At 38.1% G+C, this 23542-nt stretch overlaps 2 protein-coding genes across 2 annotated transcripts in view; both read right to left on the bottom strand.

The window, feature by feature from the left end:
- LOC143863696 (putative cyclic nucleotide-gated ion channel 20, chloroplastic) overlaps window positions 1-3940 on the bottom strand; it is a 37835-nt gene extending 33895 nt beyond the window's left edge. The window contains exons 1-2 of the mRNA XM_077374452.1: window positions 3736-3940; window positions 297-810 (exon numbers count right to left, since the gene is read on the bottom strand). Of these exons, the coding sequence (XP_077230567.1) occupies window positions 297-794 (498 nt within the window). The 5' untranslated portion in view covers window positions 795-810; window positions 3736-3940. The remainder of the gene's footprint in view (window positions 1-296; window positions 811-3735) is intronic.
- A 9751-nt stretch (window positions 3941-13691) lies between these two features.
- LOC143863981 (D-cysteine desulfhydrase 1, mitochondrial-like) lies at window positions 13692-22242 on the bottom strand. The gene is made up of 8 exons (XM_077374790.1): window positions 22046-22242; window positions 20655-20765; window positions 20283-20374; window positions 18686-18781; window positions 17120-17177; window positions 16905-17018; window positions 15048-15145; window positions 13692-14010 (listed from the first exon to the last, which is right to left on the bottom strand). Exons 1-8 carry the CDS (start codon window positions 22178-22180, stop codon window positions 13809-13811), a joined length of 906 nt encoding a protein of 301 aa, XP_077230905.1. The 5' UTR covers window positions 22181-22242; the 3' UTR covers window positions 13692-13808.
- Window positions 22243-23542: the final 1300 nt, after the last annotated feature.

Below are 23542 nucleotides of genomic sequence, written 5' to 3'. Positions count from 1 at the left end.
CCTGGATCGCCTTACAAATCAAAAACCCGTATGCTTCATTTAATCTATTGGTAAGTGGTAAAAATGAGCATGCTACAAGGACACAAAAATGTTATAAATTTCAGGCATTTCCAAAATAAAAAGGCAAAACAGACTTTATCCTAGTAAAAAAAATCTGTTAACAATAAAAGAATAGAAAATAGATTGTTGAATGAACTGCTATTTTTTGACATTATTTGAAGCATCAAGATTACACATTAATAGGGACAAGAAATTAGATAAAAATAGATACAATATACTTAAGGCAGGAAAAGCACCTTAGTTTCAAATGAATCTTTTGACTTTTTCTGTTGTCCAGGTTTGAAATTATAATACGTTGGGCACGTGGTGCAGTAAGGATCATTGCATCTTCCCAATGGGCCGGACTTCAATAAATGTTCATTCTTGCCAACAAAATTATCATCTGGCCAGTCCTTCTGACCAATACCATTACCTGAAGAAAACTCTTCTGCCGTGACGGAGGATTTTTTGGTGCCCAATAACCCAGGCATAGGTCGAAAATGGTTCTCAGATTTCGGAGTTTTAAATAAAGGACCACTCATGGGTATAAAAGGAATTTTCCTTTCACTCCGCAAAGGACCAGTATGAGATACAAGGCTAGTTTCACTTTCATAGGCCCCCATGGGATTCATTGAAAAGGACCTAGTAGTACTCCTAGTAGGAAACCTTTGTAATTCAACATCCATGCCTTCATCTGATAGTTGAGATTGACTATCCGATAGCATGGGTACCTCATCTCTGTAACTGCCCGCCATTTCGTAAACACTAGACCTGCAAAAAACATTAAAATTACAGAATTGAGAAAAAGCGTCCAATATAGGTTATAAATAATTTGGTACAAGCTGCATACCTAGAAGTATAAACTATAAAGAGTAAAGTTGGAAGCTTAAAGAAATAACAGAATTGAGAAAAAAAGTCATATTGGACAACTCAGCAAGGGGTAGAGAAGTGTCGTCCATCAGCCCATATTGCATAGTATCATGGTAATTTGAAACAGAAAATCAGAAGTCCAATTTCCAACAGCATATCTAATTTCAAAAAATAGAGAGATCATTCTCTACAGGTCCTTTCATAGATGGAAGCTATATTTTGACATCTTCCTATCCCAATATTTAATCCTTTTTCCACTTGAATGAACTATTTCGAGATTAGGGTTTGGTGAGATTAGGTTTTGAAGGTAGAGTTTTGTAGGATTAGGGTTGATGATTAATTTTGGTGGATGAGGGTTAGGGTTTTTTGAATGGGAAGGAATAGGGATGTAGTGTTTCTTTGATGGATTATGGTTAGGTATCAACAACTCCGTAAGCAGAGAAGGTAAGATCCTTGATGTATGGTGAAAGGTAACGAGTTTGTAAGCGCAGAAGGTAAGATACTTGATGTGTAGTGAAGGGCTTAATGATTTAGTAAGAGAAGGAAAGATCCTTAATTGCACGACCCCAACAGTGGAGAGAGCACGAGAAATGAGGAAAAAAAGCAACTCAGGCAATATGCCTCACAAAGAAAACACATCTATTGCAAGGTTTTCACTAAGTAAAAATTATCAAAAACATCTCCATGATTGACCAAGCATCTACAACATATGTTCACCATACTGGAGAACCTGAACATGTGGAGGTTAAAATGAGGTTTCCAAGATGAACAACAAAGGAATAGAAGATTTAAAAGATAAGTGGTGTCACATGTTAAGCAGATGTCTTGTATTCTGGTATTATACAGTACCCCGACGGACAAATTTATTTTTTGGGTTTCACTAAAGCGGTATTTAGTAAATTTCTTCATGTAGTGGCATTGATAAATAAGCCACATGTTAGGGTTACGGATTTGTGATTTCCTCTGTGTTTTCTTGGCAAAGAAGAAGAGTTTTGTAACCCTAAGACCGAAATAGTGAAAAATCTTCTCCCGTCGATGTAGGCACACTACCGAACCACGTAATTCATATGTTTCTTGTGTGATTATGTTTCTTTGCGTTGTTTCTTGACGTTTTCTACCAATCGGGTTAGATTCTTATTCGAGAAGGGATTTCTCGATTTTCCACATCACGGTTGTGGAAGTAGGTTGTAGTAGGTTTCAATAAAAGGTTTCAGCTGTGTAATAATAATGACATAAGACAACCAGAGAAAAAAAAATAATGATGTTTGCTTTTTCTAATTATAGCTGTTTTGTTTAGCATCAATTGACCAACAAGCTGATTGGGATAGAGTGCAGAGTTGGAAGAGTCTTCTACGTCTACATCTCTCTATTCAGTAATCTCTTAATGTGTATATCCGTCTTATGCAACAAAAAAGTAGGAACTGAGACACAGACTACTTGGCTACCCCAGTTATAATCGACTAGGATTAGTTTTACTTAACTCATTCTCTCAGTCAATAGTACTGTTCCAAAAGACAGTTAGGGGCCGTTTGGATACACGGATTTTAGAATCCAGGTCTTTAGTTTGAAAACAGTGTAAAAGATGGTTCATGATCCAGCTGCTGCATGCTGTCCTGGCAGCGTTTCTTGGATTTTAAGCAAGAAAATCAGATTTTAAAAATCTCTCCCGCAACCTGAGATTTCTAAAACCTGGAAATATGGGAGGATCTGCTACTCTCTTGCCGACGGAAAGAAGGGCGAGAAGTCAAAAACGAGTCAAAAACGACTGCTGGTCTGCTTCTTCTCTTGTATCTTAGGTACAATTTTGAAGAAATCCTGAATTCTAAAATCTGCGTATCCAAACAGCCCCTTAGTGTTAAATGAAAATTAGCTAACAAACTTGCGCCTTCATTTGTTTCTTCTAAATTAGAGTGCCCACTTTTTAATTGTTCATAGAGATGTTTCAGATACTAAAGTTCAGTCTAAAGGTAGGTTTATTATGTTAGTTTCATTGATTCCGCCACTCATTATGCATGGACATATTGAATGGATGCAAATTCAGTAAGTGCCAGTTGTGTTTAAAAAACTTTGTCTGATGCAAGGATATCAATTTAGGACTCGGATTAAAGTCATCTAAGCAGACTGAAGGAAAGAACACCACAATAATAACCAGTGCCATCCAAAAAAGTATTTCATTAACAGATGGAATCCTGAGGGACAGAGTAGTCGAACAAGATGTCCCCCCTCCAAAACAAAAACACTACAGATAGAAGCTTCCCAACAAAACATGCATAAAACTACAAGGTAAAAGAGAGTCTACTCAGGGGAGTCCGCGATGACGCTGGGGAGTTTTAAAAGTAAAAACTATGAGTAGAAGAATTCCGAGTTTGAAGGACTACATAATCTAATTCAATCTAATTCACTTCCTTAAACAATCAATCAGTAATCTAATAATCATTATCAAGTTTATTCCCATAACAAATGAAATCTAACCTTCACCCATTACAAATCTCCCTCTTCCTTCTACTGTCAAGGTGATGATGAACCCATAAATAAACCCCTTAAGATGAACTAGTTGCAGAGTGGAAAACAAGGTCTATATGAAAGACAAGTAGTAGAAAATATCCAAACTACCCATGACATATTTCATCTTTTTGCATGCAATTTTGGGCAATTTCTATATAATTCAGTTCTGAACAAACCCCTCCTTATTCATTTACACAGCTAATTTTCCTTAATAAATTCTTATTTAGATACATTTTTTTTCTTCATAAACTACATTTACAGCATCAACAAAAAAAAAAGTAAGCTCTTAACTAGCAACTAACAAAAGATAAACTTACAAACCTCTGCTCAGGAATTTGGGATGATGGGAAAACGCCCAAAGGGCTCTACAAGAGAAGAAGAAAGACAGAGACTTTGATAATATCAGGTTGAGAGAGAGAGAGAGAGGTGTTGATATTCGGATCGTCTAATTGGACCGTCCCAGTCCGTCGTCAAGACGGCAGTATGGTGGGACCCACATGGCCCAACTGATGGAGAAACCTCAGTTTCCCGCGTTCCCCGTTCGGAAGTTACCAGTTGGGTTCGACAGAAGCAGTTTTCAAAGAGAAAAATTACTTTCGTGTCCTCTGTTCACACCTGCTTGACGTCAAAAAAGCGTCAGACTTTAACGCCTTTTGATGTCAATTCACGTTACAGGGGTGTGAATCATCCTATAGGGAGTGCGAATTTATCATAACACTCATGTGGGTAAAATACCCAATGTTATTTCTTTTTTCCCGTGTTTTATTATTATATTATTTTTTCCTAAGTAAAATATGACATCTTAATCTTTCCTCAATAAATATATATATAGGGCGATGATTTTTTCACCCCCCCTGTAGGATTATCCACCCACCTTTTAAGATGTCAAAAGGCCTTGAAGACTGCCCAAAATTCACTTAAAAGTGGGGCGCATAATCCTACAGGGGGCGAAAATGTCATCTGCCTATATATAAAATGAGAAAAGAGTTCCTATAAAATATTCATGACCCGATAGTCTTTCACGAGAGATGGTTGAATTGTCCAACCACGGTCATTCGAGAAGGACTACGCGGAAAGTCACTTTCACGATGAATTGAAGAGGAAAATGTCAGGGACCACACTAGACCTGGCAAATGGGTATCCCCGCGGGTATACCCAGCGGGTACATCCGTACAGGTAAAAAATACCCGCATTTCTATGGGTAGGCTTTTCACTAACCCGCACGGGTTGGGTAAACCAACGGGTAACCCAGGAAAACTCCTATCAATATGGGATCTGGACCCAATGAATGACCGACCAAATCAACGGTCAAGATTATATGATCTGCAATCCGATCAAGTTACTTATTGCTTGCTTGTGTTGGAGGCTAATCTTGTTCCTCAAGAAACTCGATTTGATGGTAGTAGCCACCGGAGAAAAAAAAAAAATAGAGAAAAAACTTTTCAAACAAAAAGGGCTTTTGTTTTCTAATGGGTAACCCGTGGGTACGAGGGCCCGACCCAGACCCACCCGCTAGTCAAGGGTACGGGGTCGCATGCAGATCTTTTTTTTTGCGGGTAACAAAATTGGTACCTATACCCCCAAACTTTGCTACGGGCCGGGTGTACACGCGGGTACGGGTGCCATTTTGCCGGGTCTAGACCACACCGAGACGTGTATGTAAAAGCCAAGACCGTTGATTTGAGAGGATCATTTGGGCAACCCAAATGGCATTGATCCCTTTTTGAATAGACATACTATGCATAAGATAAAAGGACAAAAAAAACCAATGGTTTTGATTTTCTTTGTGGTGGCCTAAATGAAATGAGGCTTAATGGATCAACGGCCTAGGATCATCTGATCAAGGTCCACACAAAAGGCTAAAGTAGGCCCCATTAGTATCATTTGGCAAGGATCGCAAGATTTAAAAAATTAAAAAAGGACAAGGCGACAATACGAAGGACGTGCAACTCTCCACAAGACACTATTCATACTCGAGCTCTCGATTGTTTCAGTGCCCAGCCACACATTGTCTTTTACTTATCTTTTGAACCTTATCTTTGTAACCATCAGTAACCCCATACAAATTTTGTGTCATTATCATTAATGCAATAATCAATTGTTTCCTTCTCTCTTTCTTCGATGTGGTCCTTATCTTCGCCTTGCGGACTTAGGTTTCACCTACTGAGCAATATCTACCGTCGCAACATGTCTGTTCACTCCCTTTGTTAAAATTATTATTCTGACGATCGTACTGCATAGGGCCCGTAAGAGGGGAACTTAGAGCTCCGTAATTGTTGATTCAGATAAGTGGCCGAACCAAGAGGGGTCCATAAGAGGGGAACTTAGAGCTCCGTAATTGTTGATTCAGATAAGTGGCCGAACCAAGACCGACTACGCTCCACTGTGAATGACCACATGGTTGGTTTGGTACTTGGGATCGAAATCGGTCGACCTCATTAAACCACAACAGTTCTAGCACGTGAACACTGTAGATCAAGGCGCTTGGAAGTGGTATTAGTCCCCGTACAACGGTTAAAGGAATTTTTTTAGCCATCCAAGGGAGGCACTTTTAGCAACATTCTTAAATGTTCGAGCATTCCTTTCTTTCCACAACACCCACATTGCTGCCATTAGGACCAATTTCTATAGGGTTTTCGCCTTGCCGGGCCAAGGAGCAAAATTCCGGCTATCCAAAAGATCTGGCATCTGAGCTGGAAAGACACAATAAATCCCAAAAAGGTCTAGAATCTTACTGCAAATTTCTCTAGCATACTATAGTGAATTAGCATGTGGGGCACAGTCTCTCCCGCTAGCACACAAAGGGCACAATGATCTATAACGAGAAAATGACAACGAAGAAGGTGCTCAATGGTCTGAAGTCTGTTTTGGAAGGTAGACCAACCGAACGCTCTAACGACGCTTGATGGATTAACGGCATAGAACTGTCTGGACAGGGTATTCTAAATGGCATTTGACCAGTTTGATCATGTAAAGTGAGTGAAAGTGAGACACAGTAAGTGTCTTTTAGGGATGAGCATATAAGTGGCATTCTTAATACAATTAGCAATGAGTTGTATTAGTATGAGGTTGTGAAAATACACAAAAGTCTGGTGCGGTTCCGGTTGCATATCGTATGGAAGGAATGACTAAAGAGATTGTGATTAAAGCTCTATTCAGCTGTCTTCCCTCGACGAAAAAGGTAACTGAAGAAAGTGATGAAAGGTCATATTGAATGAGGGCGGGGCTTCTTAATTTAAAGTGTCATAAGTGGCACCCCTATCACCTACATTCAGACAATACTCCGAGTTCATACTCGGAGATTGTTAGATTCTATCGGGAGAAAGAAGGCAGACGATTAAGAAGGTCAAGAATCACCCAACATGTCTTGCAGTTGCTCCAGTTGCATATCGAGAAAGACGAGACCCCTATTGATTTTCTCTAAACAACATGTGGAGGCCCAATTGATAGAAGAGATGATATCTTCAAGACCCTAGTCTGTTCCCTTAGAGGTACATAGTTACCATTTAGTATGACTTTTTTTTACATTTCTTTCCATCAAGAGTAGACAACCAAATGGAGCCTTGAGAATAGGCCGGCAAATTGTGGCAAGCGAGATCCCCATTGTCACTATTTTAGTACAACTAATTAAAAGGATTGAACTCAATCTCTTGGGCCATCTTGTTACAATCTTCTTCTCACAATCTTAAACGAACAGGGCCTTATCTACAAAGCTTTGTTAAACTCTTTTAATTTGTACTATTATGTCATTTTTAGAAGGGATTTGCTAGCATCCATCACGGAATGTTAATAGTAGATTAAATGTTAATAATAGATTAAAATTAAATTAAGTAGTCAAGTATAGTTCTTTAAATTTCTTATGATATAAAAAGGCCGCCGATATTGGTACTAGCATGTTTTGATAATGGGCCAAACTCACCTTGTTTCTTTTTAATTGGATGTTGATAGGTTTTGGGGGATTGTAATAGATTCTCTATGGCCCATAAACAATAGGGGAAACTGGTGAGTGGGTAAAGAATACTTAGGGGCATGAGACAACTCTCTCTGAAGTACTGTTTGGTTTCATGTTTTTATTCAAACGATTGGGGACTATCTGCCTAGTCCCTTCCTGATCTAGTCATACTGTATGAATTTTGCCTCACACCAAACTACTTGAAAACAAGTGTTTTAATTTTTTCCAGGAGAGTTTTGCGGTTTAGCCATCTTCTCTCATTTTCTTTCTCTGCTCTCTCTCTTTTGCTCTCTGTATATATACTACCCCTTATTTTGGTAATGACACTCCGTACCAGAAAACTACTTCAATTGACAACCATGCAACACCTACTACTACTCTACGAGGAGACTACTTCACTACTATTACACATGTTGATTACTTCTGTTCTAATTCACCACTACTCCAAAAAGTAACTATGTGCAACCAAACTTGCACTAGTGTTTGGTTGCACAATAGGCAATATAGTCTAGGGGTTTCGCTTTGCATTTGGGTGCCACATCAACAGAATCTCTTTTTTGGTTACTAGCTTAAGATTGAAATCCCTGGAATATACCTGGGATGTTTCCTACGTGATTATTGCATGTCTAACTGATATGGCATCCTTGTTTCCTCCGTACACCTTACTACTTATTGCTATTCTACGAGATAAACTTCTAAGTAAATCAAATTAATGTCTGTCTCCTCCCTATTTACTACTTATACTACTAGTCTACAAGTAACTACCTGCCGCCAAATAGAGCTTAGGAACTAGGCAAAACAGTCTCATGCTTACCAAGAAGGGTTACCTCCTCACAAAGGGGGTTGCAGTGACCAAACCAGGTAACTATTTAGCAACAACTTCATAAAAATAATAAAAAAAGAGTTACAACTTATTAAAAAATGGAGAAGGGATACCTCCTTACAAAGGGAGTCGCAATGACCAAACCAAGGCGACTATTTACCAACCACTTCATAAAAAATAAAATAAAATAAATAAAGAGTTGAAACTTACTAGGGATTGACTCGTACAAGAACATTTTGTTAGTCTAAAAATATTGTTTCTTATTTAGTGTGATGAATAGAAAACCGTACACCATGTCCACCGTACAAACGACCATGTGCCAATCGCTCAGGTACTTCTAAATATCCTAATACTTCATGGGAAATGTTATCCACACTACTGTATTTTGATGAAGGCACTCCTCACTTTATTAAAAGTATGGTATGGACCGCACCATAGGATGATCCAAACCGTCCATTAGATGACCACAGCCTAAATAGGTTTTTCCCCAAAAATCATTTCCACAGGTTAATCCTAATCCTTCGATCTGAATGTTAGAGGATTGATCCTAACCCTCTATAGATCGGAGGGTTAGGATCAACCTATGGAAATAATTTTTGGGGAACAACCTATTTAGGCTGTGGCCCATCTAATGGAGGGTTTGGATCATCCTATGGTGCGGGCCATACAGTACTTTTAATAAAGTGATGAGTGCCCTCATCAAAATACAGTAGTGCCGATAACATTTCCCTAGTTGATTATCCCTTTTCTATATGTGTAGTAGTGTATTGTATTTGTTTTATATTGTTTATTTGTGCCACCAACAACTCTGAATGGATTTTGTGTTATTGGTAGTTGACAATGAGCCTAACTAGATAATTTTGTAGTGCGGATATCAGTCTCATGAAAAAAAATCAGTAAGTTTGCCTAAAACAAATAATTGTGTCATTGTGGTTAAGGTAAAAAGAGGTGCCCTACCTCCATCCTATATGAGTAGGATTGTTACTGATAAAATCCAATCGAACGGCTCTACTTTTGCCTTGTTTATTAGATCGGATACATTGAATCAAATGGATCAGATCCATTGAATCAAATTTCAGAGACAACCAATGGGTCCCTACGGATTAAAGAGTGCTATGGGCAATGAAAAATCACATTGGCGATGGAATCGTTGTTGATGAATGGACTTTACCATCATGTAGATCAATAACTAGCTTATGTTTCATTGATCAGATGGTTATAATTATCATACCAATTGCGAATATTGCACAAGGATGGTGGTTAGGATCATCCCATGAAAATGATTTTTTGGGGTACAGCCTACTTACGTTTTGGTGAAACAAATGAACGGTTTGGATCATCCTATGAAGTGGGGCCCACGGGATTTTTTGAAAAATACTGAACTTCACACGCACAATATATAAAATCTCTTCCTTGCAAATGTTACTGGTGAGCAGAGGAAGAAGTGGTTCTAATTCGGGCGAAAAAAGCTGACCATAGTAGTAGAACAAGCATTCTTTCAAGAATATGAGACGAGAAATTATATGATGCCGTATCGTGAGAATGTAAAGGACAGGCAGAGACAAAACCTGCTGCCTTAGTTTTTGAACCAAGAAAAAGTCAGAAAAAGGACTTTCTCTTGGATTAAAAATCAAGGGAGAGATGGTTTTCTCCCTCCGCCCTTTATAACCTGACGGTCGGGCATCATATAAGTTCTCATATGAGACACTTGTGGACTACTATAGTAATGAGTTTTTATATGATGCCCGACCGTGAGAATCACAAGCCCTTGATCTGGTCAAAACACCTTTTTTAACCCGACTATCGGGCATCATATAAGTTATCATATGAGACACTTTTGGACTAATATAGTAATGAGTTTTTAAATTATGCCCGACAGTGAGAATCACAAGGGCCAGGTGGTTTGCCACCTAGCCCTTGTTGCTTTGACGGTCGGGCATCATATAAATTCTCTATAGTAATAACCTTATCTTCTGGACAACAAGTAATTTGGGATTCGCGGCTTGCATTTGGAAAATTTAAGGCTAACAAGAACTGTCATGTTTATAGTAAATGACAAACAAACGATGGGAGGAAATAGAAAATGTCTCTTTACTTTGATTTTCTCACATGTTAATGCAACCAAATAGGCCCCATTTGGATTGCAAGACAAATATTTCTTGCGGAAATTTTTTTCTTAAAAAGAGTTTTTTAGCTTCCATAATTTAGAGGGAAATGATATGATTCTGGTTTATTTAGAGGGATATCATTATAACCTCAAGGTCCCTCTAACAAAATTTCAACTGTGGCTGTTCAAGTTAATTACTGTTTTCCTTTTGTAAGAAAAAATGAGGTAGTCTAAACTGAAGGGCGCCCTTGCTTAAATGAGGGGAAAGGGCACCCTTATTGGTTGAAACTCACGAAAGCGCATTTATAACGCCGCCATGAAAGTCAAAGGCATTAAATGCACTCTGACAACTTTCAACCAATGGGGGCGCCCTTTCCCCTCATTTATGCAAGGGCGCCCTTCAGCTTAGACTTCCCCTAAAAAAAAGAAAAAAAAAGAAATAGAAATTCTGAAATAAAATTTCTTTCACAAACTTTTCCATACAATTCCTGTAATCCAAACAGGGCCTAAAGACAGCGGCACATCGTTAAACATGATTTGCTTGATCTTTTAACATGAATGTTCCAATTTGTGGTTTATTCTTTGGTGAAATCATTGTATTAATGCTAATGTAGAATCAAGGGAACTCTTAAAAGTGTTGAGAAATTGACAAATAGATACATACATGATAGATGAGAACAATAGGTATCCAAATGTAATGACTTTATGATCTCAAGGAAGAGTTAGAAACTAATTTAGATAGTTTGATCTAATACATCTATTCCATCCAATCGAACTGTTACACAATTTGTTGTCGCTGAACCAATTGAAATTCAGTACATTTACAAAGTTCATAAATCGCAACATAAGCATAAAACATAAAACTAGTGGATGAATGATTAGAATACATACAAGGCCTACAATTTAATTTAGGCACTTTATGCAGGTCCACTAATATGCATTAGTGTGTATATCTATATGCACAACAAGCTTTCACAACTATTACAGTCTCCTCTGAGCGATTCTGAGATCTGCGTCTGTCAGTCTTCTCTTCTTTTGTAAAGGCATTGGTGGCCTAGAGAGCTTTCTTGTAAAGGCTTTGGCCTAGATTAGAGTTTTGTAAAGAAGATGGAAATGGAGTAGCTCGTGGAGTAGGCATTGTTTAGGTCGAACCACGTTAAAATTGGTGTCCCTTGTGTATGCTTTTGTGTGCTGGTTTTTCTCTTACGTGCATTTGTCCCTTCTTCTTGAGGAGAGTTTCATTTGTGCATAGAGCATGAGTTTGGCTGACTAAGTTGGGAAGACTTAGTGCCATCACAGGTTGCCTTTGAGTAGGAGCAAATGTACCCTGTGACAGCAAGCATAATGCCGGGATTGTCACTATGATGTAAGTAGAGTGGACTGTTGGGGTCATCATGTTTGCTAGAACTATTGGAGGATGCTAGAACTATTGGAGGTGTTCCTTGGGTTCGCCATGCTGAAAATGAAGGAAAAAAAGACGGTGCCGTAAAGAGGATTTTTGTGACGAAAAGAAGCAGACCGGACAGATCTTAGAAAAAAGGCTGCACCGATATGGGTTGTCAAATATAGAGGAGAAGATGTGGCTGCGAAAAGAAGCAGACTGGATAGATCCTTTGAAAAAAAAAGGCTGCATCGATATGGGTTGCTGCTCCGATACCAAAATAATTTCGAATTGGGAAAAAGATGACCGGACTGGTCTTGTATTGCATGTATATATAGATTATTACAAAGAAGATTCCCAGATCTTTGAGAAATTAATTTGGGAAAGGAAAAAAAGAAACTGAATATTTACAGCTCTATACAACGCATGTGCTAAATCAGTTGGGTTGGCTTTCTTGCCTAATACACGTTCAATTCAAGACAAGAGAACATTAGAAATCTGTTACGATATTCTTGCCTAATAACTTTTCTTAGCAACACTTTTGTGTTATTGTAGTTGCAAGGAATGAAAATGAAACAAACTAAGAGCGGTTCTTCAATCCACCCATTATTAGGTTGTGTTTGACAAGCATTATGAAATCGACTTCTGCCTCATTTTACCATGACTAAAATTATGGGATTCTTGGAGCGACTCAGAGTAGCTAATGAGAGTCTCTAATGAGATTCTCATGCTTCGTTTCTGCCTGGCTTCTCTGAAAAGAATGGGAAGCCTTGCTGAGCATGCCCTTAATAACTCTCGAGTAAAAATTCATGGTGGTTTACTACGAATTCTAGCAGTAAAGAAGAGTTAGCTTGACCAATCTTCCGTATGCCTGTTTCACCCGATCCAAAAAAAAAAGGAAGAAAAATAGTAATGAGAAGGTTGAAGAACATATCCTAAATTTTATAATTATGACTGACCTGATTTTTAAGCTTTCAAAAGCAAGGCCTCTTAGATAAATGGTTTAAATAAAAGGGCGGCCCAGCGCACGAGGCTCCTGCCATTGCGGGGGTCTGGGGAGGGCTAGAAGTATGCAGCCTTATCCCTGCTTTGCAGAGAGGCTGTTTCCGTGACTTGAACCCGTGACCACCAAGTCACAATGGAGCAACCTTACTGTTGCACCACGGCGCCTCACAATGGAGCAACCCTTGACCACCAGCTTGAGATTAATGGTTTCAATCAACGAAAAAATGAGACCCACATTTTTGTGCACGGGAAAATAGTGTCCTAGTTGAAAAATGATAGAGGGACAAAAAAATAGGATGTAACCATGGGATGGGCAATTTTTTTCTAAGCTACGTGTCATAGTTGGTTTTAGTGAGTACCTAAGTGAACTAACAGTCTAACACCTGGTTGCCCCGGAAATAAGGGAAAAAAAAGATGTGGATAGGTTTGAAATTTAAATGAAGATACCAAAACTCACTAGTAGGTATAAAGGAATTATTACTAGTACATAAGGTGGTCACAGGTTCGAGTAACGGAAACAGCCTCTCTGCAAAGCAGGGTTAAGGCTGCGTACATCTAGCCCTCCCCAGACCTCGCAATGGAGGGAGCCTCGTGCACTGGGCCGCCCTTTTTTTACATAAGGAGTTACAGGGGCAGGTAAATATGATTGGGGAAACAAAGATGTTGATAGGTTTGGTCATGTTGCTAGGTGTCTCGATGCAACTTGAGTTGCAATCTTGGTTTTGAACATTTTTCAATCCAATTGTAGAGACCTTGAATATGTTTTTGACATCGTTAACAAGGAAGAGACAGGAGTGGCATTTTCAAGTAACAAGGACTAGATCATTTCAATAACAGTATGGAGGATTCATTAGATGTCTCTCGATTGGCAAGTAGAAAATAATTGAACCAAATAAACCAAAACAGGAGGCAGATTGGATAAGAAAAAGTTCAATGACATCATTACCAAGTTCAAGAAATTTTACAAAGATTATATTATACGAATTTATTACTTAACAAAATGGCTAAAACTAAAATCTACATAATAACTTTAAAGTTTGTTGGGGCCTTAATAGAGTCCAGAAAGAGAACACATCATGTGCAGCAGATGGTTTAAGTTGCACAGAGAAGACATTATAATAAATTATTACCAAAACTGAGAGGAGTCCTTGGGAGAAATAAGGTCATGGATCTCCATCCGATTCCATTTGCCCACTGTGTCGTTCAGCTGTTTGGACTTATCATACAGCCCAAAGATCCCACCCGTGTGTATGAAGAGTACTTTTCTTCCTGCCCACTTGGCTGGATTCTTTTTCACATCCTTTGAAAACCCATATGCAGCTTTTCCACTGGGAATTCACAAGCCCAAAAAGGTATGTGGGTTAGAAATGAAAGAAAATAACCTCTTTCCTTTCAAAGAGCCAAAGTTGATTCACTATAAAGATGGGTAACATAAAAGCTTTGCAACAGGAAGAGATGTAGAAAATTCCCTGCAAAATTATCTAACCAACTGCAGAGTTAATGTTCACATGGGTTGATTGAGTGGTAATACTGATGTTTCAAAACTCGGTTTCGCATGAGAACTCAGCCAAAGTAAAAGGTAATCGACTAGGATGAGTCAATAAATGACAGTTAATTTTTCAATAACTTGGGCAAGACAAAGGAGTTTTGATTTGACTTGGTATGGAAAACCTCAGACATGGACAAGAACTGGACCAAGGTAAAAGGGAGTGAGCTTGGGCAAGTCATTGATTGACTAGGGGAGTTTTTAAACAGTGGGTATCATCATATAGAGGAAACCATCAATACTACATTTTAAAACTTTATAAGAGATAACAAACATTACATTAAGAAAGTCGATATAGGGAAAAAATAAAAAATATTGCCCTTTAATTACTTAAATCTGTCCAAATGACCTTTGCTTTAGAAAATGACACATAAGTTTATCTTGAAACATTGTTTGAAATGTGGGAACCAAAAGAATAGACTTCTAATATTCCAATGCATATTCAACTCTACGTAGATGATTCAAACTCATGATGGACATACACTGAGGAGGACTAGGCCATTTATTTAGCATGGCAGAACACACTACTATAGTATTAATGTTGGAAACTGTCCCACGAGTAAAATGCTTTCAAGAAAATGATTTTGTTCGGGATAGACATGAAACCATTTCCTTCAAAAGAAGGAACTGCATGTTCCTTGAAAGGATGAGTCGCAACTTGAAGCCATCTTTGTACAATTTCAGCAAGATTGAGATGCAAGGGGCAGCAATATACATTTCCAGATGTATTTTTAACACACGCAAATATGTCAGTCAAATAAAAAATAAAATAAAATGTGAAAAATGAACCACAGCATTGGGACGAAGATTGAATGAAACCTGTAGACAGGATCAAGAATAACACCAGTCGTTTCAGCAACTTCTTTTATAAATGCAAGCTCCTCCGTGGTGCTAATGGCGTATCCAAGGCCCTTTTCCTGCAAATGCCTATAGTTTATAAATCCCCAGCATTGATAAGACCAAAATAAAGTTCTCTAAAAAAATTTCTAGTGAGAATCACTAATAACTAGCATTGGCTTGTCACTGAATCACTAAGAAAACGAAAGAAATCCACTTTCGTGTAGGTTTACATGATGTTGAAACATAGATGATAAACAATGGATGAATCTGCACCCAAAAGAAGAAACTACTTCAACATAAACAAAAGGTCAGCTTTCACTATTAATCTACATGCCTTTGTATAAACCTTTGTTGTTCATCAGAACGAACATTCGCAGTGTCAAAGTTTCTCAAAAAGAGAAAGCAAAGATCTTTTCTAGAAGAAGAGATCTTCGACTAAAGATATTTGACTGAAAGAAGAACATTAAAGATCTTTCCCTTAATTTTCAAAAGACAAGACAAAGAACTTCGACTGAAGGCAAAAGATCTTTGAATGGATTGTGAAAATAGAAAACAAAGATCTTTGAGTAAAAGAAGATGAAAGATCTTTGAGTAAATTAGGGATTCTCAAAATCAATTATTGCTAACTAGTAAGTACCGCCCAAAGGTCCCTTGAAATGGACCTATGTGCCACGGGCATTCTCATGTACAAATTTTTTTTTTTTTTTGAAAGATGACATATATATATATATATATATATATGAGAAAACGGTTCCTACACATATGTGTAGAGAGTTCTCTACACACTAGCTTAAAATACAGTGGGGGCCCACATTGTTTGGGTGATCCAAGCCATCCATTTTAAAGGCCCTCACATAGATAGGGTGTCTACAAAAAATCAGATCCATAGGATCATCCCAACCCTACAATTTGTATTAAAATGCAGAGCATTACAACTAGAAGGGACCAGGAGTCCACCACAATACAAAGTATTAAAATGCAAAGGAGCACACTCCAATGCCAAGAGAAAAATAATAAAGTAAAAAACCTTGATTTCCAAGAGCCTACTATGACCTTCAGTGAGGTACTCAAATACCATCTAAAATTACTAATAACTCCACCAAAGACCTTCATTATCCACATCTACCCAACCCTGAGTCAAACCAAAGACTCGTGTACAATTTGACAAATCTATTTACCCTTGAATTGGCTATTCGAGCTTGGCCTGTAGCATAAAGGTCTGATAGGTCCTCTTCTACATCAATAGGGTGAAAAAAAAACCAACTTGAATGAAATATTTAAACTCCCCCTAGTTTTAAGAAAACTTAAAACCCAAGGTTTCCACTCCAATTCTTCTTTAGATGCCTTCTAAGCATCTCCTACAAACTTAACAAAATAGAAGGAAAAAAATGTGCTTGTGTCTAGATGATGACGGTACAAACTTAACAAAATGGAAGGAAAAAAATGTGCTTGTGTCTAGATGATGATAGCACTACATCATGCCGTGTTTATGATAACCACATAGTGAATTATTTGGACGTTAGGTGAGTGACAAAATGAGCTTGCTATGATACATTACCTCAACCATAAAAGATTTAGTTTGAAATAGCTTCTGAATGTTAAAGATGCTTCAAAGGTTTAAATGTCAATGATAATATGCACTTTTGCTTATAAATGGTTCTTTAATCTAGAGTTCTTAATTTGACCATCAGCCAATGATTTCTGTAGTCTTGTGATTTATAAGAATATCAATACGAAACGCCTAGAATATATCTACATAGAATTAATAAAAGAACAAAGTGAAGCAGACTATGTTATATAGCACCTAGCAAACACTTTTAATCAACAATGTCTCACATCTTGAATGTGAAGTAAATCACATGATCTAAGATTGGCTTGAAGTTCATCTAGTAGCGCTTGAGCATACTCATAATAGTTGTCAAGATCACCACCAACAGCGAAAGCATGAACCTGTAATGTTAGAAAGTTTGAGACCAGGAAAATATTGATCTAGTCATAACCCCAAAAAAAAGGTAAAAGGCAAATATAAAAGAAGAAAAGTACATATATACTTTTGCCTTAAGGGTACTTAACCATGATCCCAAGGACAAACCAACGATCGTTCCAGCACTAAAAATTGCAAAATAGTTAATGATCAATATATACCTAGAGATGCTTATATCCTAAAACCTCAAAACATACAGGCATGCTCTGAAAACAAACATTTCCAACAACAGAAATACCATATGAGAAGTATATATCACTTGTCAAAAATTGAAAAACAAAAAGGAAGTAAAGGGCGTAAAGAGTAGAACTAGAAGGTTGATTACAAGATTGTAAACAGTTGGAAATAAGTGAATGATGATCTGCAAAGGAGAAAAAAAAAAGTAAAGCTCACCAACTTTTCCAAAGGGAAAGTGTGGTGGGCCTCACATAAGTGCACCTACCAAGGCACGTAATACAAATACAGAACAGTATGGGTGAAGATTGCAGAAGCATAACAAAAGTGGAGGGTCAATTTCTATAGGATAAGTGCATGTGAATTGGGAGATATGAGATCAGACATAATTACATAGTAGAATGTGCAAAGCTCATTATTTAGCTTAAGCATGGCCTGCAATTCAATGTTCCCCAATGTTTTCCACAATTAATTATTATAAAATTTATTTCCTAACCATGCATCATTGTCATTCTTTGTCATGCTTTACTATTGTGCTTTGCATAACAAACTCAACTTTTAGTACCTTATGTGGACAGTACAGATCTTGATTATCACCTTATTCTTTAACGAATGAAATGGATGGAGCTGTAGACTCTAGAAGTGATACCCAACAACATCAAGAAACTGCAAAGTTTTTTGTTTTCTTTGAGGGAAATAACAATCTGCCATATTCTGCCCATTTTATCATAGAACTATGTCAATTTCTCGCACAGAAAGCATACTGCAACTAATAGATACAAAGGGATGTTTACTGCTTTAGGAGCTATATTGCATCAGTACGGATACAAGTGTCGGAATCCAACACGGGTATGAAGTGTCAAGTACAGATACGAGTGTAGAAATCCAACACAGGTATCAAGTGTCAGATTCGGCAAACCTAATAAAGAATGATTTGTGGATTGGCCAAAATATTTAAAAAAATTGTTTTCTTACGTTATATTACGGTTTTTTTTACGTTATATTATGGTTATAACAAGAAATATATTAAAAAAATTAATGGGTGAAGTAGATATAATATTTTATTTGTATTTATGAAAATTACTAGTAGGATCTGTAAAACTCAAAACATGAGGTGATTGTTAAGTTGTGATAGTGGTATGCAGACAAAGCGGATAAAAGAGATCTAGAAGTGTTTTGGAGATCGAATCCTGAAGTATTGGAATCCAAGACATGTCGGACATGGATTCTTCGCCCATTTCGAAGAATCCATGTAACATGGTTTAGGAGTTAACATCTTCACACCATCGCCAAGCCAACCCCTCAACTCCCATCTATCAAATCCTGATGGCAGGCCCAATACTCTATCAAACTGCTTCGTCTAGTTATAAGAGAATAATCTCATAAAGGGATGAGAAACTAGAAAGTTTACATTAGAAGCTACTATTTGTTGATTTAAGAACAAAATTATGTGAATAACCTGCCACAAGCAGCAACAATGTCATCAAAAGATACTTCACCAAATTCCCTTTGTTGTAGTTGTTGTTCTATTTCCCGGACTGCTTCAATATAGCCCCTGGAAAATAAACAATCTGTCATATGAGAGCTGTAAGTGTGCAAGAAAAGGAACCACCACAGTCACACTCGTGAAATAGATCAAAGGGAAAACAGTACATTAATGCATTTGTTAGCAAGATGGATATGTACTAAATAGTTAATCAATTTCTTTAGGATTTTTATTTATTTTCTCAATAGTTAAAGTGTAAAACAACTTTAAAAAATTTCATTGACGCAATTGACTTGGCTGAATAGATGCCTAAGCCAATGGCATTCTTCGGAAATGGGTCAAAATGATATAATACATAGAGAATTTAAGAGGACGTGGAGAATATGCACTTTTTTGGTTTCTTCCTAATTCAGTCTTCTATTTCTCTCAAGACCATCACGGTCATTATTTTGAAATTACATGATTTCTGTTTAGTGATTACAACAGATTTAAGTTCCATGTATGTATCAAAGGTATTACATGGTAAGCCACTTGACAAACACGTGAACAAATAATAGACTCACCAAGGAATAGTTGCAATAAAAATTTTCACTCATTAAGGCAGATAGACAAAACATTGAGATCAATATTTAATAATGATTAGCTCACCGCAATTCATCTTCATGAGATTTGAGATTTGTTGGATTTTTCCAAAATCTATTCCGTCGCTATTGCACCAATAGGGAGGGGTTCCTTGGAAGGAAAAAGGAAAAACCTTGTGGAATTTTTGTTTACTAGCTACGTTGTGGTCTATATGGAAGGAGAGGAACTCTAGAGTCTTTGAGGGGAAAGCCATGAATCCTCATTGGATTTACTTGAAGATCATCACCTTGGTTATATCTTGGGTGAGATGCCTCCCATCCTTCCGGTTTGTATCGGCTTTTGATCTTTGGGAAGGATGGAGGGAGGTGTGCTTTAGTGTTGAGCGCAGAGATCTTATTTTGCAAAGGTGGAAGCCCCCTGCTCAAAACATGTATAAGGTTAATTTCGATGGTGCGAGTTCCGGCAATCCGGGTCCGGCAGGAGTAGGAGGGGTTTGTCACAATGATAAGGGGGATGTTGTGTGGGCATACTACAGCTCTATTGGTGTGTCTGATTCGTCAGATGCAGAAGTGAGGGCGGCACATTTTGGCATTTTGAATATTGATAGAAGGTTGATGGATCAGACAATTGTTGAGAAAGATTCGTTAAATGTGATTCGTGGGTTGAAAGGTGGGGTGATTCCTCCATGGAGATTTCTTTCCATTTTTGATGAGATTGAGGACTTAATTGCGAGGTCCACTATCGGCTTTCAGCATGTTAGAAGATCGGCAAATGATAAGGAGGATGCACTAGCTAAGCGTGGTGTTTCCGGTGGTTCTATTATGTGGTTCGACCACCTTCCTCCCTGAGAAGGGGTATTCTCCGTATTTTGTTTTTTCTTCGTTCCTGTTTCTTTCTTGATTCCTATTGTAGATATAAGTGGTCCATCTCGGCCTCCTAAATTTGCTATGATATATAATTATTGCCATTTCAAAAAAAAAAAGCTCACCATGTTCCTAATGAGTTTGACCCACCAACAGGAATGATATATGGCCTTCTTCCTTCCTTCACAAGTCGTTCTTGCACCAAGTTCAGAAGAGCCTAAACCATAGAAAGGATCCAATACACATTTTGAATAAAATAATTCAGTGAAAATAACAATGAGGTGGTAAAAGTAAATAATATCAAGAAAATAATTAGCCCCATTTCACCTATAACCAAAAGAAACCATATTTAATTGCCCAGTCCAAAGTAATAAAACAGAAAATTTCGCATAGGCATCAGAATGACAACTAAGAATGTCTGAGTCATCCATTTTAAAACCTGTCCATAAAATGGCAATAATTGGAGAAGTAATGTGATTTGGACAGAAGGATAGTACCAAACTCCCAATTTTCTCAAATTCCTCCCATGTTGCCAGTTCAACATGTGCTCCTACTAACCGTTCAATAAGAAGGTTTCCCGATAAACCAGGATCTTTATCCACATTTACCTGCAACTTATTAGAGCAATTCAAGTCGTTAAGCATACAAATGGTTGAGATAGATAGCCCATTCCATATATCATTATTTGCCAGTTCTAATAAATAAAAATCTTTATCGCAGAAGATTTGTATCTTTGTATATTGATTTTATAGTGAATTCAAACAATTAGGGTCCGTTTGGATACGCAGATTTTAGAATCTTGGATTTCTCAAAATCGTAGATGAGAGACGAGAGAAGGAGCCCAACTGTAGTTTTCTGATTTTTCGCCCTTGTTTTCGTGAGCAAGAGAGTAGGAGATCATCCCATGTTTCCAGGTTTTAGAAATCCTAGGATGGGGGAGAGATTTCTAAAACTTGGATTTCGTACTTAAAATCCAAGATTATAAAGAGAAGTGAAACGAACGGTCTCCTTCTTCTCTTATCTCCGGGGCGGAGCCAGGAATTTGCTCTAAGGGGTCAGAGAATGGTTCTTATAGCATGTTGGGGCCCGCCATTTTACACTTCATATTTTGCTACGAGGACCCACCATCTCCCCCTAACCCGCATATGGAGCCCACAATTTACAAATCATAATTTGTTGTAGTGGGGCCCACTATTGACATCATGTTTGGATGGGTGGGGCCCACTATTTTACACCCGTTCACAACATGAAAAAAGATCCCCTTTTGCTTTTAAAAATCCAATGATTCCTAATGCTTTTACACCCACTCTGACGGATGAAATCACCCCCTTTAACGTTATTCGTTAAGTTAGAAAAACGTTAAAGGGGTGAATTTATCTTCAAGCAGTGAACCATTCTCACAGAAACCATTAAAGGGGGGATTTTATCCGTTTAAGGGGGGGAATATCATTTCCATTTTAAAATACTGGACGTCACATGCACACAGCATATAAAATCTCATAGAGTCATAGGGGGAGTGTGTGTCAGTGTGTGTGTGAGAGAGAGAGACATGGGGGAAAGGAGTCACATAGACGGGCAAATGTAGCATCAGGAAGGTGGAGGGGAAGCAAATTCCCTTTGATGCATGTACAAATCTGAATTTCCAGGGGGCCAACTGCTCCCCCCACCCACCCCACCCCCTCCCACCCCCCACCCTTACCCCCCCTAGATCCGCCCATGCTTGTCTCCCATCCAGGATTTTGAGGAAATCCAAGATTCTAAAATCCACGTATTTAAACAGCCCTTAAAAAACAAACTATTTATGAATCAATCTTCAAACACAGCAAACAAATATCAGAAGCAGGGTATCATTCAATTCAAACTCGATGTAAAAGGAAAGATAAATAACCTCTGACGTGCATAGTATCAGGAAACAATCGAGGTTCAAATACTTAGAAGCTATAGCGGTAGCACGGCAGTGGTTGCTTTGAATGGCCCCAATTGTAATGATACAATCTGCACCAAGTGACATGGCATCTGCCATCAAGAATTCCAGTTTTCTGGCTTTATTTCCACTCAATTGCACTCCAGTAAGATCATCTCTCTGTAGATTTCTAAGCAATGCAGTCAGTCAAATAAGGACAAATGTAATGTTCTTAAATAAAAAATGCCTGTGATGCCAAAACATTGGTATTCCAGAAGGAACAAGACCAGCCCTCCATTCAGAACCAAAGGATTAAAATGCTTTGGAAATTGAAATGGAAAATCATAATAATTACCAAATGAAGTATCAAATATCCAACTCCTGAGTACCTTTATATATAATTCAGTACATTCTGGAAGACCAGGGAGATTCCATTTGTGAATTGGAGTAGGTAGCTGCCAGAACAAATAAACAGAGATGATAAGTTTTGATCTTGAAACAGTATCTGACTAACTAATTACCATCTGTGGAATTTGCGAAAAAATGCATATGTAATATTCTATCTGAATCAGCACCAGCAAGAAACTGTTGCAGGATGTATTTGTATATGTAGGATATACTTATAATTAGTGAGTGTTTGAGGGGGTTTATAGTGAGATTTGAATGTAAGGGAGAAAATTCTCTATAAATAGGGGAGAGTCTCTCATGGGGATTTTTTATGATTTTTGACTAAATTGGGAGAAGGATTTGTAACCCTCGTTTGGGACAGGAGAATTTGAAGCTTGTAAGGAGATCTTAGTGCGATGTTAGAGAGTAATTCATGCACATTGAAGGCCTTCCATCTCTTCTTCCTCTTGGCATGAGTTCATCGCTGTAATACCCGGGTCACACACCAAAACACACATTAATATTTTTCCTTCTTTCTTGAATTGAGTGTCATTATCAAAGTTGAGTCAATGACCATTATTTTGAAATTGAGTGTGCTTATCAAATTAAGCCTATAATGTTCCCTTGGGGGGTGGCTTTATCAATTACATTAGTGAGCATCAATTGGGATTCAAGGCAAGGAGTGTCTTTACCAATTTAACTAGTGGTTAAAAGTTGAGCTCTTCGGCATGGAGTGCCCTTATCAATTGGAGCAAGAGTATCAATCTTTACATGGGGTGTACTTATCAATTTGGAAGTGGGTAACAAATGGATTTTGAGCTCATTTTTTGCAAGTGTCTTGAAGAGAGGAATCATATTGGGGATAGAGGGCGCCACTCCATTTACATCTCCACCCCTTTGAATTAATGAGATATCATCACCCCATACCCTTCTTTACTTCCCTGCCATAACTAAGGGTGTCAATTTTGGCTCGGGCTCGGAAGCTCGCTCGGGCTCGGCTCGAATTCTTAACGAGCCGAGCCGAGCCGAGCCGGCTCGTTAAGCTTAACGAGCCGAGCCCGAGTTAGGCCAAGCTCGGCTCATTAAGGCTCGTCA

This window comes from Tasmannia lanceolata, unplaced genomic scaffold (assembly GCF_043159265.1).
Source record: "Tasmannia lanceolata isolate RefF3 unplaced genomic scaffold, GAP_Taslan_0.1 ptg000044l, whole genome shotgun sequence".
In the NCBI taxonomy this organism is placed as follows: Eukaryota; Viridiplantae; Streptophyta; class Magnoliopsida; order Canellales; family Winteraceae; genus Tasmannia; species Tasmannia lanceolata.
The sequence above is the reverse complement of the archived record's forward strand: the minus strand, read 5'-3'. Positions and strand labels throughout refer to the sequence as shown.

Coding starts and splice junctions, on each gene's coding strand:
- LOC143863981 (XM_077374790.1), bottom strand. CDS start 22,180: ATGGCAGATGCCATGTCACTTGGTGCAGATTGTATCATTACAATTGGG. Junction 17,019..17,119: donor TAAGTACCCTTAAGGCAAAA/GTATATATGTAC, acceptor CTAACATTACAG/GTTCATGCTTTCGCTGTTGG. Junction 14,011..15,047: donor ATTCTTGATCCTGTCTACAG/GTTTCATTCAAT, acceptor GTGAATTCCCAG/TGGAAAAGCTGCATATGGGT.